This window comes from Pieris rapae, chromosome 10, assembly GCF_905147795.1.
Source record: "Pieris rapae chromosome 10, ilPieRapa1.1, whole genome shotgun sequence".
Taxonomy (NCBI): Eukaryota; Metazoa; Arthropoda; class Insecta; order Lepidoptera; family Pieridae; genus Pieris; species Pieris rapae.
Genome location: NC_059518.1, coordinates 4,411,862 through 4,429,731, shown reverse-complemented (window position 1 = coordinate 4,429,731; position 17,870 = coordinate 4,411,862). Strand labels below are relative to the sequence as shown.

The following is a 17,870-nucleotide window of genomic DNA, read 5'->3' as shown; positions in this document are numbered from 1 at the left end:
CAGTTTAAATAATTGTATTCTTAGTAATCATTTAGATACGAATGTATCACCGTAGAAGATCCGGTTCATGCACATTAAGTAATTAATTTGTTTTTTTTTGCTTATTGTAATAGGGAAAAAATATGAAGTCAAATGAGTCAATTTTAGATTGAATGGCTTTACTTTAATCATTCGCAGAAAAAAATCGTAAGAAAAAATAAAAATCAGTTGTTCTAAACGACTTTTAATATCACAATACTTGGGAAATAAAGTCAACATTTATATTTACATTTTTCCATAATTTTTTGAAGCAACAGTAAATAAATAAAAAAGTTTCGAGATGTTTGAATTATTTATCTACATCGAGGTGTAAAGCTTGACCTCTTAACGTCTATTTATTTCCGCGCCATCTATTGGTATTCCTATAACTTGAATCGTCGAACCTCGAACGTCTTCACTGATGGCGCCATCTAGTAAAGACGTTCGGCTTTGCTTGGTCCGTGGGTCATGGCGTATGTCTGCATGCGTCTTTCCAGTTCCGGTCTAAAATGCCTAATTAGGCCTTGTACGGGCCACGCTGCACCGTCTCCGAGAGCACAAATTGTGTGACCTGAAGAAAAATAGGTTATTACTAGCTATATGCAGTTTTAATTGCATATTGCAATTCATTCTAGGCTCTAAATAGTATATTTTAAGTAATTATTTTCTCGAGAACTATAAAAAACGTCAAGGAAAAATATATCTTCCATCTTGAGAAAAAATGTTGGGACAATAAAAAAAATAAACATATGTTTAATATTTTAGTATTTACCTTCAATTTGTTTGGAGATCTCCCACAACATATCAATCTCTTTAGGTGAAGCATTGCCTTCGACGAATCTGTAAAATGCATTTGATTTTAAGAATATTTATCTTATTTCAGTGTTTACTATTTTATATTTGTCTTATATGAACTGTACCATTTTGGCTTAAGACCAATGTGATATGTTATGTACATTTATTTATATGGAATGTAATAAATTGTTGTTAAGATCTGAGCTACAGATTTTGCAGTATAAAATCATTATTTAAGTATGAATATTGATTTTATAGTCGTGAATGAATATAGTATCACGGTATTGTAATAAAAAAGACAAAAAATCATTACAAAATTATTAAAAACCTGTAAAACCTTAAATGCTCCAGTAAAATTAGATCTTATGAAAAAACAAGGTCTCACCTGTATATCATTTTGTTCATCCAAGAGACACCTTCACGACAAGGTGTACACTGACCACAAGACTCATGTTTGTAAAACATAATCAGACGAGCGATGGCCTTTACAATGTCTGTAGATTTGTCCATCACAATGATAGCAGCCGTACCAAGCGAAGTTTGAGCAGCCACCAAACCATCAAAGTCCATTAAGACATTTTCACAGACACTGTAATTGTAATAAATTTACTTAATATATACAAAAATCTTTATTTGACACTATGACTTCTATAAATGTTAAATAAGAATAGTTCCGAATAGCATTTCTTAGCTTATACTATGGCCATAATATTTATTTATTTAGTTGGTTTTATTTACATTTTGATAATGAAGGCAGATAAATATAGAGAACATTAGTAACAACGTATTTAGTACAGGCAAAAATACTGTCATATAAATTATTTATTTCATGCATAATTCTTATAGCCAGAACAGTAAACATCAGAAAGAAGTAAGATTATCTTGGTATGAACTACATGCCCATTTACAGTTTATTAGGGCATGGCATATTCTTTGGATGCCTAACAATGAGAGAAGTTTAAGTTAATTACTGTTAATTACTTAAAATTATACACAACTGGACATCTCATCAAATTTCAATAACATACTTTTGTAATGGCGATCATAATTTACTATTTATTTATTATCTAGAATTAAGTACTGCACAACTGCTCAACTTTTTTTCCATTTTAATCACATATTTCTTGTAATCATAATAATAAAAGATAATTATACTATTTTATATCTATATATAAATAAAATATTATATATATAAACTATTCTAAACATAAAAAAACCATTTCTGATCATTATAATGTTGCGTCTGTAAGCATTAATGTAATGCAATATATAAATTAATTTTGAGAAGCAAATACTACGATTAAGCTAATTAAACTTACTGTTTAGGTATAAGCGGAGTGGAAGAACCTCCTGGTATGATAGCCAGAAGATTATCCCATCCACCACAGACACCACCAGCGTGACGCTCAATCAGCTCCTTCAATGGGATACTCATCTCCTCTTCAACAGTGCAGGGAGTGTTGACATGACCAGAGATGTTAAATAGTTTGGTTCCAGAGTTTCGGGTCCGGCCAAAAGAGGCAAACCACTTGCCACCACGACGACAAATTGTCTGTAATGGGGTATCCATAAAGTATAAATTTCTCAAATATTTTATTCTGTAATTTTTCTACCTATATATTTTAATAACTACATTATTCAATTTATGAAATCTATAAATTATCTAGATTAAGGGAGGAAAATCCATCCAAACTTGCTCAATGAAACCATAGGTATATAATATGTACAAATATACTGGATATAATCTGCCTTTTCCTATAATCTAACTGTTAGAATAGGAAAAACACTTTATGGAGTGTAGTTCTTATTATGGTTTTGATTGTATGGTAAGACTTTTTGCCTGGTAAGAAAGTGTTACAATACATAAGCTCACAGTGGCGAAGAGTCCATACAAGCCGATTCCCACCGGGTTACCTTTCAAAAATCAGTTCCATATTCATACAAAAGTATTTACATTCTATTTCATTAACAAAGTATTATTAATTAAATGCCTGCGCGATTTACAATAGCAATAGTAATTCTTAGCAATACCCTAAGTATCACATTTCATTTTATAATTTAATTTTAATCAGCGCGTCAATTTTTCGTACCTAAATTACATTAAAGGTAACTCGACGAATTACAGCTTATCTCGGCCAACGTTTTACTATGAGGCGAAAAGAGACAGAGCGTGTCAAACCATCTCTTTCTAATGCTCGCTAACTGTACGTAAAATTTAAAGAAAGATAAGGCTGATCGCGACCGGCTTGCAGTTCTCTCCTCTCCTCTATTAGAAAGAGACAAAGAAATTATTGTTATTGAACCACGGCACGGGAGAAAGAAAACACGACAAAATTAAAAAGAATTAGCGTTATAATGAAATCCTTCGCAAGTCATATTCTTTTTATTTTGGCATATTTTCGCGTTCCATTTCGTTTGGTTGAAAATAGATTATTTTTAGTATGTGACATGTGTTCCTATACCACTGGTGCGTGATAATTTCGTTTGTTATATTTTAATATTTGTGTTATTTAAACTGTGACTGATTCTGTAAGGTAATTTAATCGCAGATTTGGTTAAATACTGTGGATTTTGTTTGTTATTATGGCTTTAATTCATATAGAGTGCTGTTCAACATTTTTTTGGACCGGCTTCCCTTTGCCAAAATTTCACCCTTCGCCACTGTAAGCTCATCATACACAAACACAGCATATGTCAAGTAAAGACCACTAAAAAATCAGCAGTTGAACAGCTGAAACTTTTGCAACTTAAGCTATTGCATAGATTTTATCGCGGGCTAAGAGCGCCGCGACCGAATCAAGAAATTCCGTAACGAAAATAAACCTAATTATAGTTGTTAGAGCGGGATACTACGTCGCGGTCTCACAGCGGTCTGGTGTGATCGGTGACGTAGCCCAGGTGCGTTAGAGTAGAACAGAAGGGGTACTGCGTATACACATCTCTTGGTAGCGTAGCCTAAGCGCGACCGGTCTAGCCGATACGCGTTAAAGTGAGACAAACTATATAGACGAGTTAGTCTGAATCTAGTAGAGTGGTAGATTAAATTAATATCAAAGAAAAAACTTGAATTAATATCAAACAAAAAAAATACATTACATAAATAAATATAATTGCATAAGTTGATAAAAAATTCTATGCAATAGCTTTATTGGGGCAGTCCCCTAGTGCCACACGTTTTTTATTAAAAAAACAAAATATAAATAGAAATATTTCTATTTATATTTTTTCTATAATAATTATGAAGATTACCTATTATAATTTTATTACTTTGCTTTGTTTGTTAATATCCTTAACTTAATAAGGAATTGTGATAGCATATTAGATTTTTAAGAGAAACACTATAATTTGTCAACAGATAATTAGTTATTTGACATTATTTTTTTAAATACAAATATTCAATTCTTCAATTTAAACTAAAAGAGTTAAACTAAAGGTAAAAAACGATGTGATACAAAGCAAGATGAATAAAAATAAAAGACTTTGTAATCTATAGAAATAGAAGTGGGCCGGTCACATTGGCCCCATTTGTGATGGTAGATTGGTATGTATGGACTTCTGTGCTTCTGGAAGGAACTGGGCTGGCTTAAGTAGCCAGGGCTTTACGCAAAACGGACCAAATTCGAGTCTAGTTGCGGAAATTGAGCCCACCTACCTACCTACCTACAGAACGAGCCTAAATTAAAAGAATTTGGACTCGGTCACTCCGTCAGAGATTGAGAACTAGTGAAAACATAAATGACTTGGACTTAGTGTAACTATAGTGTACTAGAGTACACTATAAATTATATAAAGGCTATTTTTATTTTATTTATTACAAATACAGATACTCACTGGAGAGACAGCAATTGTCTCCACATTGTTAACTGTTGTTGGACAACCAAACAGTCCAACATCAGCAGGGAATGGGGGCTTCAACCTTGGCTTGCCTTGCTTTCCTTCAATAGATTCGATGAGAGCGGTTTCTTCACCACAGATGTAGGCCCCTGCACCTCGGTGAACAAATACATCAAAGTCATAGCCAGAGCCACAAGAATTCTTTCCAATTAAGCCAGCCTGGTAAGCCTGGAATACAAAAAATTAGCAAATACAATTAAAGTAGAAAGTGCACAAAAAGCATATCTGCCCTCAACATCTCAACAAATACTAGCCCCTGCTGGTTCAGAAGTTATCAATAACATAAGTTTTCCTATGTCTAACTAGTTAATTCAAAATACATTTGACCGTAAATAATGGGTATGGGTAACTATAAATTACTTACATATAATTATAAAAAAAATTACTTATATTCTTTATAACCATAATAACTATCCACTAAAAATAAAGCAGAAAGTAATATAAAATAGGCTTTAAAACAGGCACAATATTCTGACACTTGAAAAACAGGCTTAATAAAATACAATATATAAAGAAGACTGATATTAAGACATACCTCAGCAATGGCTACTTGTAAATTACTGGCCTCATTATAAAACTCTCCTCTGATGTAAATATAGGCCGCCTGAGCACCCATTGCTCGACCAGCAATCAAACAGCCTTCTATTAACTTGTGTGGGTCATGACGCATGATCTCTCTATCCTTGCATGTACCAGGTTCTCCTTCATCTGCATTCACAACTAAGTATTTGGGTCGGCCATCAGAGGGCTTATTCATGAATGACCATTTCATTCCAGTTGGAAATCCAGCCCCTCCACGTCCACGAAGGCCAGATGTTTTCAGTTCATCTAAAAGTTTTAGTACAATTTTATATATGGCACATTAAATTAAATCATTATTTCTTATGATTAAAACATAATTGTTGCTATACATACCTTTGTATTTTCATAAGATAGCAAGTGTTTTTTTTCATAATGTTGCACAATTTAATTCAATTGTATAATTACAATGAACCTATACATATTATTATATTTTTTGTACAACCCAGTGTGGTACCAAAATGTGTTAACAAAAACATAAAATTCTAAATACTGTTTGAATATTTATACAGGAAGAGCATAGGAATAATTTAATGCATGTCTAGTGCAATAATAATAACAATCTAACCAATTATAGAACAACTACTTACTAACGATCCAGTCTGTTCCTTTTTCCAAAATATTCTTTGTCATGTACCAATCTCCTCTAGCCATAGCTCCTTTCAATCTCCAGTCATGTCTTCCATAAAGGTTCGTGAAAACTCTGTCTGCATCAGCCAAGGGTCCATATTTCGTTTTCCCCTGGCTCTCAGTCTGCTGGAAACGTACTGAACCACTGGTAATACTCACCAGAGGCCCTGCAATACCTGAACACGTCAAAATTATGTAAGTCACAACTGCGCACAACAAAACAACAAATTTTCTTGATATGCTTTAAACTAAGAAAAGCTCTTGTATTATTGACACTGTTTCAATAATTTGATCTTAATAAAATCACCTAGGTGCGATTTTGTTCCCTGAACAATCCTCGCCAATGCTCCAGCCATTTTTCAATTTTCTTGGTTCATAAAGTATAAACTGCTAATGAGTAATGACAGATTGAGATAGTAATGAGTGAAGGAAAAGACAGTTTATTTTCATCGTTGTATTAGTGTCAATAGTAGCGATAGTAATACAGATTGCCTGCATATTTACAATCTTCCTAATCTGTGAACAAATTCTATCCGATTACGTATGAAGTTGATCAAATTTCGGATTGCCGATTGACATCACTAGGATTTGGTATACCTCCCTAAAACCGTCACTTTTCGAATGAAAACAATATTATCAAAAGGTTTTCATATCATCATTTTTTATTATCTTTGATCTTTTTATGACTGATAAAGTCTAAGTACAGGGTAATAAACATATATGTAAATTATATATGAATTGCTTTAGTATATAAATTGATTTTACCGAATTAATATAATGGCAGCTGTTATACCAGCAGTAACTAAATTATCAAAAAGAATCATAAGAATTCTGGGCTGCAACCCAGGACCAATGACGCTTCAAGGTACAAATACATACTTAATTGGAACTGGAAAAAAGTAAGTATTCAATTATAAAACAAGGAACATATAATATAACTACATATTATCTTGTTGATACAGACTAGTATTTTTGTAGTCGTATACTTTTGGACACTGGTGATAAAGACATAACAGATTATCAGAAGCATTTATCTGAAGTAGTAGGTTCAGAACAAGTAAATATTGAACACATAGTGATTACACATTGGCATCATGACCATATAGGAGGAGTTGAGAATATTTTTGGGACAATTGCAAGCAAGTATAAAATAATATGTGTTTTTAAAGTAGCAGTACCTTTTTCAGTTTTTCTTTGGTAAGCTTGTAAGAGGTTTCAAATTTTTTGCAAGGAAATATAAACAAAACTAACAAAAAATTTAACTTACTTTTGTTTTGCACACAGAGGCCACTTTCAAGAATGCCTTTAAATATTTTAAATTGTTATTATGTTTTAAAACCAGAACAACCAAAAGTTTGGAAACACAAAAGGGATTTGGCTGATGCTCATGACACAAACCTATTACCAAGTCCTTTTAACTGGCTTTATGATGGACAAGAGCTGTCAGTAGAAGGAGCAACCCTTAAGGTTCATCACACACCTGGGCATACAACTGATCATGTGGTCTTGACTTTACAAGAGGAAAATATTTTATTTAGTGGGGACTGTATTCTTGGAGATAGCACTGCTGTTTTTGAAGATCTTTATACCTACATGAAAAGCTTAAATAGAATATTAGAATTGAGTCCCAGTGTTATTTATCCAGGACATGGAAATATTATTCATGTAAGGTTTTGTTTTATCAAACTGAATATTACAGCTTATAAATTGAGTGTTGGCATAGTGGCTTTATCATGCCACTCTCATCTCAGAGGTTGTAGGTTCATACCCAGGTTGTGCACCAAGGGACTTTCTTGTACATGTGCACATTTAAAACTTGCTCTTACTAATGTTAAGAAAAACACTAAGGATACCAGCGTGACTTTAACACAAAAAGTCAATGGCATATGTGGCACAGAAGGCTGATTATCTTGCCTGTTAGGGAAAAACAAATGATCACAAAACAGATACACAAATTCGGGGCCTAGACCTCGAAAACTTCCAGTGGCAATGGTTATATTTATACTTTTTTTATCAATGTAGTGTTGTGCTGAATCCTTGTAATCCAACAGAACTGAACAAATTATATTAATTAGTTATATGGATACATCTTTACTTAATTTACAGTTTCTACTTGTCTTTTTAGGACCCGATTGAAAAAATTAAATACTACATAGCACATCGAACTCAAAGGGAAGAACAAATTTTGGAAGCTCTCAGGAACAACTCCGATAAACAATTGAATGAAATGGATTTAGTTAAGATCATATATAAAGAAACACCAGAGCATTTATGGCCAGCAGCTGCTTATAATGTTAATCATCATTTGTCAAAATTAGCCAAAGAGAAAATAATAAAATGTCTAGATATAGATGGGGAAAACAAATGGCAGATAGCTATGACACAAAGTAGTTTATAGAGACTCTTGCTGCAAAGGATTGTCATATATTTGGCCAAATTTAGAGGATTTATATTTAGTAGTAGCTTGTTTTCTTATATTTTCTAGTAATCACTAAGGGGGATTTATTAGGTACCAAATTAACATATTTTCACCATTTAATTACGCTAAAAATATGTAAATTTGTGTTATAAATTATATCAAATATGAATCCAACACTATTAATTCCAACATTCAACAAAAAACTATATTAATTTTATTTAATATTTATTTATACTTGTTTGCAGAGTATAAAATTCCACCATTATACAGTTTCCATAACCTCTTATGGATAATTCCCAGAGGATTCATTTTCATTTCACCTATGGGATTCTGGGTTTTGCCTGTAAATTTTATTAAATTTTCTATCAAAAATATATTATAAAATAAAAGAATAAAAGCCTCATCTTTGTGAACATTTATTTCAGTTTGATCCATTATAATTACTAATACCATAACAACAAATCGGTAACATATTGCTATATGTTACAGAAACCCTGAAAAATATTATGTCTTATACAAAAAAGAAGCTGACAAGCCTTGGACAATTGTTTTGGGCAAACATACCAGTTTAGTTATTATTTACTTTTTGTATGTGACCTTACACATAAAGGATAACAGTTCACAGACTTCTGTAACATATTAACAAAAACATTTGAAAAAACCTGTTATTCTAGATATGAGTCAACCTCAGATCTACATGCCATATAGCTGTATATTTAATGTACTTATGTACAGTGGGGTATAGCCATTTTTATGCTATAAAATAATAACATTTTAAATTTACCTATGAAATCTATACTAATATTATAAAGCTGAAACTTTTGTTTGGTTGAACACGCTCATCTCAGGAACTACTTTATGTTATATTGTATGTGCAGTGATGATATTGGGAACACGCGTGACTGTTCTTTGTTACACAGTTTAGCTCATAACTTTATAGTATTAAAAAATAAAGTTTAACACATGTTTTAATGAAATAGGCATGTCTGAATTTTCATAGTCGTATATTTTCATCGACTTGGTGGAGGCATAAGTGATTTCTTTTTATATCTGTTATTTATGATATACAGTAAATAATCCTTTGTAACTGGATTTACGATACTCTCGAAGACAGCTGAAAAAAAGGGATAACAATATGATCAGTTTACATATTATGTTATTGTACAAATATACATTTTCCTCTAATTAATAAAAATTTATAATAATGTAAAGCTAAAGAAAATAAATTTGAGTTTTCTTATGAAACAAAGAATATTGGAAAGTTCATATTACAAAAACTTCAATTAACATGTGCTTTGATGTTTTAAACTTTTAAAGTCATAGACAAGAATTATTTATAGATATCAGCTTCATAGACAATTTTTATTGTATGATAATAAAGATTTAAAAAATCAAAACATTGTTCGAATCATTTAGCAATAAATATATGATATAAAACTTACCTTTCGCAGTTTTGAAACTATTAGGATAGCTTTTATCTGTTCGCTCGCGCATAAACACCCACTTGTCGTCCTCATAACGACATTCAATTATTTTATTGTTAAGGTTTTTTATTGCCTTTGTCACTTTTATAGTAGATATTGGTCTATCATTCTGACCAACATATAATTGTCCCACTTTTTCTTTTAGCATTCTGCAATACATTATATTAATCTATAGCATCTTATGAAAGTGTACACAAATTAAATTCAATATTATTTAGAATAATAAACTTTCTGAAAGTTTATTTCAAATTCAACACAATTTTTTCTAATTAAAAAAAATACAGACTACCAGTACCCACAGATTATGTAACTTTTTGTGTAGTCCTTTACATCTTTTATACACATTAAAGGCCGTGATACACTGTTTACATGTTCTAGTCGTGTCATGTCACGTTTTTATTCCGGTTATGGTATGATACGGTATGGTGGGTAGATTCAGTTTTTATAAATATGAGGGTATGTCGCAAAAATATGAAATAAAAAATAATTATACCCTGGTTTTTCTTGGGTCACAATATTGAGCCTAAAGTCGATACTGTTCATGTTGCTTGGTTTCCATTTTAAGACGTTTTCGCACGCACCAGGAATGTATGGCTGCAATTAAACTTAAATTCATACTAGAATGACATAAAAATTGTAATAATGAAAGATGTAATGAACGAACATCGAGAGACGGTTGGAAGATAAGACCATCAGGCTCATGGTGCAATGTACTGGCGAATTTGTCTGTTAGAAGTCTCTCAGCCAATGAGACATCCCAAAAATCCTTTTTAACGACCCGAAATGGTTCAGCGTTTTTATCAAGGAGACCCTCGCTGATGGCACGGTTTCTGAAATGTAATGTTATAATTGAGAATCGTTGATGAACATCAACCTCGATGGTCCAGCTGCTTGTTAAACAATTTATCTGTTGAGCCAAAACCATGCACCTTGTTGTTTGGCTTAATGGACTTCTACAAGGGGACTGTCCCAAAACCCCTTTGCCCCGTTTAGTACTTACTATAAATGGCGCGGTTATATTATTTATTTATTAACACTTCGTAACATTACAATATAAAAATAGAACATAATAAGATGAAAAGGAGTGCAACTGGCGGCCTTATCGCTTTCGAGCGATCTCTTCCAGGCAACCACTGGGGGTAAAGGAAAGAAATGTATTAAATTACATAAGGCAGACAAGAAGTGCAAAAATACATATTACATATATTTATTAAGAAAAATCTAAATAAGAACAAAAAAAAAAAATTAACTGATACTGGATACGTGAAAAACAAAAAGTAAAAAGTGCACATGATTACGAATCACGAAAATCTAATTCAAGATCAGTCTCACGTCAGTAAGTAATTAGTACGATCATCTCATTCATCATCATTTCTGAGATAGGAAGGAGTTTTAGGGTTGAACAGGATGGAATGTAGGAGATGGAGTTTGTTGCAGAGCTAAATTACCTTTTTTTATTAAGTTGACATTATGACGTCATTATAGTTCGACAATAAACCTCGACAAAATTGTTGGTGAATGAATGAATACAATGCTACGCGTCATCACGATAACAAATAAGAGGAACGGTGACGCCTTCTTAATGTAAAATGGGGCAAACGGGCAGGCGGTTCGCAAGTGCGTTGCCGGTCTTTTAAAAATGGGTACCTTCGCTCTTTTCGTGAAATTATTATATTTTATTTAATTTAATAAGGACATACCAATTGTTATCGTCCATATTGTATTTTATTCAACTTACCTGGGATTTATAATTTCGTTTGTTATGCAGTCCAATCTCACCGGGAAAAATGATTCTTTACCAACATTTTGATTTTCGAACCTGATAATATCATAGCAAAGGTATCTAAAAATAGTTTTGTCATCAACTTTGTCTATTACCATTTCCTGAAAAAACAAATTATCAGTGAGTCACAATGCCATATTAGAGGCGGCGGCTAAACTGCTTTATGTTCAGCAATAGGCCGAATCCTAACATTTAGTATTACGTTGAAGCGATCGTCAAGTTCTGTGTATATTTTGAAGTGAAACTTCTTTAGAATCGTTGTGATTTCAAACCGGATGCAACGAAAAAGCGACAGTAAAAAGAGACAGAAACATTAATTCATATGATTTAACGTGGGAGAAAATGAGATAGATAAACTTCTTTCGAATCGTCGTGATTTTAAACCGGATGCAGCGGTAAAGAGAGACAGAAACATCAATTCATCATATGATTTAACGTGGGAGAAAATGAGATAGCAGGCATTATACAGCCTCTCTTTACTGCCGCTTTTTCATTTGATCGAATTTCAAACTTTCGATGTTTTAGTTTTTCCCAAATTAAAAATTTATATTAATTTTATAAATTAAAATTCATCATTAAAATATACTGTTTTAAAAGAACACACACATTTAGATAATGGAAAATGATTAATTTATATATGATTAATAATAAAAAAAATGTTTTTGAAGGTTTCACTTCTACCATGTGTGAATTGCACATATGTTTTTTTTTGTCATGTCAAGAAACTGAAAAACCTTGATAAATATAAAATCATTTGTCTGAGACGCCATCGAGTGCTGGGTCTATGTCATGCCGCTTTCCTCACGGCGTTACCTACACCGGTAGTAGTAGCGATTGTTAAATAAAAGTAGAAAAAAGGGCGCGGACCCTGAGAGTTGAAAATCGCATTGTCAGGCCACTAATCCACACAGTTCTTTTAAAACTTTCACCAAAAATAAAACAATTATGTCCGTTTTTGAGTTGCGGTTGTCGATATTTTTAATAAATGTACTTAGTACCTTTTGAAATCATTGCATAACGTGTTAATGTATTTAGTTAACGTTAAAGTATTTAAAAAAACTGGACGATGTAACCAATTCTATCTCTCGTTTGTTATTTAGTTTAATGTAAAAGTAATTAAATATTATAACACTATCCGGTCAATATATCCTTGAAGCCTTGTTGTAAGTACAAAAAAATATAAAATTTTTTAATATATTTTACGAACTCTAGATAAACGTAAATAATTTTGCTAAAGACCCAAAACTTGGCGATTAAAAAGAGTGGCGGAATTTCTTGCCCGCTCTACGCCCTTGACTTGCGAACTGGTAGTAAATGTAAATTTAGAATCAATTTAACATCTTTTCTGTTGACGTTCACAATTGTACTAGGTCTATATGAATAAAGTTAGTTTGAGATTGACTTAAGAAGCTTCTCAATATATATATATCAGTGTAACCTAGACCTTTAAGTCATAACTTATTTATCTAATAGCCAATAATGAATAAACCATAGATAAACAAAGGTTGTAAAATGTCATGTAATATGTCACAAATTTGCGTCTCCAAGAAAAAAATACGGATAAATGATACAAATTTCATAACGACATTTTATATATTATATTACATAATCGTTTGACGTAATTTACTATATGAAATTAAAATATTACGTGACTTACCCCGTCGAGTAAAGTGTCGCGTAGATGCCTGTTCGCTTTGTTGTGAGGAAACCTTAAACCATGAACTTGAAACACACAGTTATCTCTATCAATCATATACACTTGATTTTCATCTTCTATTAACATCATAAACCTGGAAATGTATATATGTGACGATATATTGTTTCCTTTATAATTTTTCATACAGATTCAGAAACCAGGGCTTGCAAGAAAAGAATTTACTACACAATCGCCTATTAATTTTATGTATTTTTGTATGCTGTATCTTAAAAAAAATAAAAACAATAAACTTTGTCAATAAAATAAAAACAAAATGTTTGGGGTGGACACTCCATATCGCTTAGGGGTTTGAAAGATAGATAGTATCTGATTCTCAGACTTATTAAAAAATTCATAAAAATCGATGGAGCCGTTTCGAAGGAGTATGGAAACGAACATTGTGACTCGAGAATTTTATATATTAGATAATAACTTTTGATGCTACTTTTAATTTTATATGATTTAAAAAAAAAAACTCACCGAACACCATCAGCCTTCCACGACACGCGGTAAGGTTTCTCCCTCAATTTAGTAATATTCTCCAAATCCATAGACACAGGCTGTGAGCCTGGGAACCCTGAACCACTCCATTTGCAGAACTGTTGTGCCTTTTGCTGGATTTCACTCAGACGTGGTTGGGAATCAAACGGATCCACTCCATGTACTCCAGGCATGAATTCAGTCTTTTTTATTTTAGCCTCTTTTCGACGTTTTTTTGACCTACAGATATGTAAATATAACATTAATTATAAGTGCCGATCTTAGCCTAGATGCTAGACTATCAATCCTACGGTCTCTCTTTTCTACTGGCTGCACCTTGAAACCGACACCTCCATAGATTGACAATGTTACAAGCACAGAATCTAAACACCTACAGCAGTGTTTCCCGACATGAGGCATATGCCCCACTGAGGGGCATATGATTGTTAACGGCGATTATTTGAAAATTTATTAATCATAATATATAACATAATCATAAGTTTGAATTTAAGTACTTCATTATTTTGACTGAATTTATTAACTTAATTATTTTGAATTTTCTAACTGTGTTTAGTAAACAATTTATGTATTTAAGTAATTTCTTTCTAAAACCTATCATTAGGATTCTTTAGTGAACAATTTAATTTTTTAAATAATAAAAATTATATATGTTACATTTAACATAAGAATTTAAGAAAGGCTAAGGTAGCACATGGTACGAAAAAAGTTGTGACTTACAGCATATGAACAATAATAGTCAAGGAAACAAATACAAACGTTAGATTTCTCATAAAGCCTGATTGTTTAAGTATTTTATTTTGCAAAATATTATTGTACTAAAGTATTCAAATTTTAATATGTAGTATTAAAATAGTGTCGCAGTAACTTAATACCAATGGTCTTGGTATTAAGTTGGTGTCTTACACATATAGAAGTTATGAACTCACTTTGGTGGACCATACAACTTTGATTCAGCTGCTTGTGAGGAGCTGGGAGCATTATCATCATCATCATCATCATAATCTATTTCTTCTTCTACAAACAAAAAGTTTAGTACAGTCTAAAAGTTAATTCAAAGTAAATTACTATATTATATATGTAAATATTTAATCTTTTAATTGGTTGATTGCAATAGAAAATAAATATTATCAATTACTTTTGTAGAAAATTTTGCTACTTAACTAACTTCAAAAAAAAAAGGTTGAGAAATTATTCAGGTGATGATCTATTGTCTAAATATATGAGGTTCCATAAGTGTATTCTTTGATTGATTAAATCAGTTATATGCCAATATACGAAATATTTCCAGTTTTATCAAAATAAGTTCTTTAGCTTTTCAGATCCGGGCATCCCAGCAATTCTCTCATATCTACAATATGGTATTTATATAAATGATTTTTTTCTAAATTACTTTTTGTAGATTACCTATTCATACCAGGGACTCTCTAACAAATGTTACAGCTAATAAACAAACTAACCAATGCACCAATCTGGTCGTTCTGGAGCTGCCATAGGTTCAGCATCACTATCATATCGTCTAAATAGCTCATTTATATAATCTTGTTTATATATTCCTGGTTGTCTGTAAAGCATGATTTAATTATATTAAAGAACCACTGATAGACCTACATTAATAAGTAATTTGTAAGCCTAAGGAATGTTGAAACAGAGACTAGGAAACCTGATCCTGCAGGGGTCACAGTCTGATTGCTAATACTCTGGAATAGCTTGGGTGAATAATAAATGAGATGATAAAACATGGTGATTAAACATTATATATAATAATAAAATTTAAAAAAATATTGACTGACCTTTTTCTACTGAATTCTATAATTGATGCATCAACACTTGAATCAAATTTCTCTACCATATAGGAAGTTATCAAAAACCCAGTTCTGTTAAACCCATGTGTACAATGTACACCAATGACTGCAAGTGGATTTTGGGAAATAAATTCAGAAACAATGTCTATAAACTTTCTGTAATGAAATATTAATATTAAACAATGTCTATATTCACTAGCAAATCATATTTATATAGAAAAAATACACATGCAACTACAAAATACAAATTTCCGAAGGCAAATACAAAAGACACTAAAGTATTCCTAGCTATGCCGTTTTTATTAGAAAATTAAATTTTTGATTTAAGTAGTATATTTCTATACATACATTATATAATAATTTGTGTTTTCATCTTGCCTAAACTTCCCAAAACTAAAATATTTTAATATCATAATTAGTCAAAACGGTCCAGCCATTGTCATGTTTTAGCAAGATAAAGAAACAACAATATCATATTTTTATATATATATCAATGAGTCTCTGAGATATTACTTTACATATTAAACAATGTTATGTTTATATAAAATGTTTAAACATAAACCCTCCAAAGACCAAACTAGAACTGAATACAAATAAAAAAGCTTACTTTGTTTGCTTTTCAGATGGTGTTTCACCATGACCTCGACAAGCCATTTTAACATATTTACAATCCATCTTTTCAATTTCTCTTTTATCATAAAATCTAGATGTATTAGTGAGGTCAATCCAAAGACCTAGTTTCATCTGTAATTTAATAGAAGTATTGAAGTAAGGTTTTGATTAACTAATCTGTATAAATTTGACTTGAATGGAGCACAGCAACAATACCAGTCAAAATATGAAAAGATTGTAGAGTTTGAAGAGTTTAGATGAATATTCCTGACCACAATAATAAACCGCTATTAAATAACACCAGACAAATAAACAATAAGATATCTGTTGAAAACAACAATAACAGAAATCTTGGTGAGATAATAGTGACAATAAAAAGTAGATAAGCAATAACTAGGGTTTTATAATGCAATTTTAGTATACATACCCTTAAACCTTTCATGTAATCAAAGAGCATTGATGGAGTGAAACGATTGTTTTCAGGAACTTTATCATTAAACTCAGAACCTAAGGGCGTTTTGAAAGCAAGAAACTTCTCAGCTATTATTTCAGAAGACTTGCGTGGACAACGCAACCATCTATTTGGCAAAGGACCCGGATCCCTGTTACTCATTTTTACTTGGTCGAGCCTGCTTGGTCCAGTTTTTTGACTTTGAAGCAATTTGCTAATTCGTGGCGAACTTAAAAAATCTACACTATGTAATAATTAGACACGTTTTACTTATTAATGCTTTCTTACTCTTAAACTCGATCACATTGGCGATAACTTTTATTTATTTTTAAAACTATTAAAGAGTTCATTTATTCTTTCTTCTATGTACGATTTCAATTATTGCTTTATAATTTTTAACTTTATGAATCGCAGTTCATCGAGATCACAGATCAAGTAGAAGTAAAAGAAAACAGACTCAAAATCTAGTTCTGAATTAGTATGACTATTCACTACAAAGCAGTGATGCCTACTTCTACACCAAGCTTCCCTATGACCAATTTAAATCCCCTAAATATCGATTCAAATCCATCAAAAACCCCTTAAGAAATATATAATAAATAGCAGTTGTATACAGTGCCGGATTAGCCACGTAGTAAGAGTAGCAAATGTCAAGGGCCCCGCGGATTTAGGGGCCCCGCGCTCCAACATACCCGTAAAAAAATATTAATTCACATAGCAGCAAACTATATTGGTCACGTTAAATTGTCAGAATATGAAGGTATTTTACAAACTTTTTACCGTAATAATCAAAAGTTTAATTATAATCGATATATTTAGACTAGCATATTTTATACCACACCTACCTTTCAAGCGGCCAGATTATTAATTTTTTATAAGAATTTCGCATCTCACTTTGTGGAATATCGAAAATAACTTGCTTCAATAAGTCTTATTGAAAGTGTAGTATTTCTATATTTACCGATATTAAACCAAAAAATATTTCTTTGTTTTATTAGATACCTACCTTAAACTTGAGAAAACCTTGAAAGAATTTGGTACAGGCCCCGTGCTGTCTTAATCTGGCACTGGTTGTATAATAATATTAATATGGACAGATAATATTAATTATTAGGTGATAACATTGATTATTGAAATTAAACAATTTTCATTTTATATTTCTTTTCTAATTCGTTAAGTTTAGTTTTTCTTAACTTTTCGGAGCAA

The 17,870-nt window shown here is 31.7% G+C and overlaps 3 protein-coding genes across 5 annotated transcripts; 1 reads left to right on the top strand and 2 right to left on the bottom strand.

Annotated features, from left to right (window-relative positions):
* Positions 1-207: 207 nt before the first annotated feature.
* LOC110994203 (NADH dehydrogenase [ubiquinone] flavoprotein 1, mitochondrial) lies at positions 208-6,363 on the bottom strand. Of its 2 annotated transcripts, none has more exons than XM_022260726.2 (8): positions 6,224-6,363; positions 5,877-6,092; positions 5,243-5,535; positions 4,645-4,875; positions 2,133-2,365; positions 1,199-1,402; positions 791-858; positions 208-589 (listed from the first exon to the last, which is right to left on the bottom strand). In XM_022260726.2, the coding sequence occupies exons 1-8, from the start codon at positions 6,270-6,272 to the stop codon at positions 450-452; spliced, it is 1,434 nt and encodes a 477-aa protein (XP_022116418.1). In that variant the 5' UTR covers positions 6,273-6,363; the 3' UTR covers positions 208-449. The 2 variants fall into 2 exon arrangements, with proteins under 2 accessions (XP_022116418.1, XP_022116419.1); XM_022260727.2 differs by having other exon boundaries at positions 5,877-6,083; positions 6,224-6,327.
* A 169-nt stretch (positions 6,364-6,532) lies between these two features.
* LOC110994204 (beta-lactamase-like protein 2 homolog) lies at positions 6,533-8,375 on the top strand. Its single transcript, XM_022260728.2, has 4 exons — positions 6,533-6,815; positions 6,895-7,055; positions 7,259-7,581; positions 8,042-8,375. The coding sequence occupies exons 1-4, from the start codon at positions 6,694-6,696 to the stop codon at positions 8,312-8,314; spliced, it is 879 nt and encodes a 292-aa protein (XP_022116420.2). The 5' UTR covers positions 6,533-6,693; the 3' UTR covers positions 8,315-8,375.
* A 360-nt stretch (positions 8,376-8,735) lies between these two features.
* On the bottom strand, positions 8,736-17,108 carry LOC110994202 (mRNA-capping enzyme). Of its 2 annotated transcripts, none has more exons than XM_022260724.2 (12): positions 16,641-17,108; positions 16,209-16,345; positions 15,590-15,757; positions 15,257-15,360; positions 14,726-14,813; positions 13,779-14,018; positions 13,260-13,392; positions 11,558-11,703; positions 10,484-10,649; positions 10,313-10,413; positions 9,778-9,968; positions 8,736-9,449 (listed from the first exon to the last, which is right to left on the bottom strand). In XM_022260724.2, the coding sequence occupies exons 1-12, from the start codon at positions 16,824-16,826 to the stop codon at positions 9,346-9,348; spliced, it is 1,764 nt and encodes a 587-aa protein (XP_022116416.2). In that variant the 5' UTR covers positions 16,827-17,108; the 3' UTR covers positions 8,736-9,345. The 2 variants fall into 2 exon arrangements, with proteins under 2 accessions (XP_022116416.2, XP_022116417.2); XM_022260725.2 differs by having other exon boundaries at positions 16,953-17,107.
* Between the last annotated feature and the right edge of the window lie 762 nt (positions 17,109-17,870).

Excerpts from the sequence above, each read along its gene's own strand:
- LOC110994203 (XM_022260726.2), bottom strand. The coding sequence starts at position 6,272 with ATGGCTGGAGCATTGGCGAGGATTGTTCAGGGAACAAAATCGCACCTA. Across the intron at positions 4,876-5,242 it reads TACAAGTAGCCATTGCTGAG|GCTTACCAGGCTGGCTTAAT; the intron begins GTATGTCTTAAT and ends TTTGTATTCCAG. Across the intron at positions 1,403-2,132 it reads ACTCCGCTTATACCTAAACA|TGTCTGTGAAAATGTCTTAA; the intron begins GTAAGTTTAATT and ends TTACAATTACAG.
- LOC110994204 (XM_022260728.2), top strand. The coding sequence starts at position 6,694 with ATGGCAGCTGTTATACCAGCAGTAACTAAATTATCAAAAAGAATCATA. Across the intron at positions 6,816-6,894 it reads TTAATTGGAACTGGAAAAAA|TCGTATACTTTTGGACACTG; the intron begins GTAAGTATTCAA and ends GTATTTTTGTAG. Across the intron at positions 7,056-7,258 it reads TATTTTTGGGACAATTGCAA|AACAACCAAAAGTTTGGAAA; the intron begins GCAAGTATAAAA and ends TTTTAAAACCAG.
- LOC110994202 (XM_022260724.2), bottom strand. The coding sequence starts at position 16,826 with ATGAGTAACAGGGATCCGGGTCCTTTGCCAAATAGATGGTTGCGTTGT. Across the intron at positions 16,346-16,640 it reads ATTACATGAAAGGTTTAAGG|ATGAAACTAGGTCTTTGGAT; the intron begins GTATGTATACTA and ends ATTAAATTACAG. Across the intron at positions 14,814-15,256 it reads ACGACCAGATTGGTGCATTG|AAGAAGAAATAGATTATGAT; the intron begins GTTAGTTTGTTT and ends TTTTGTTTGTAG.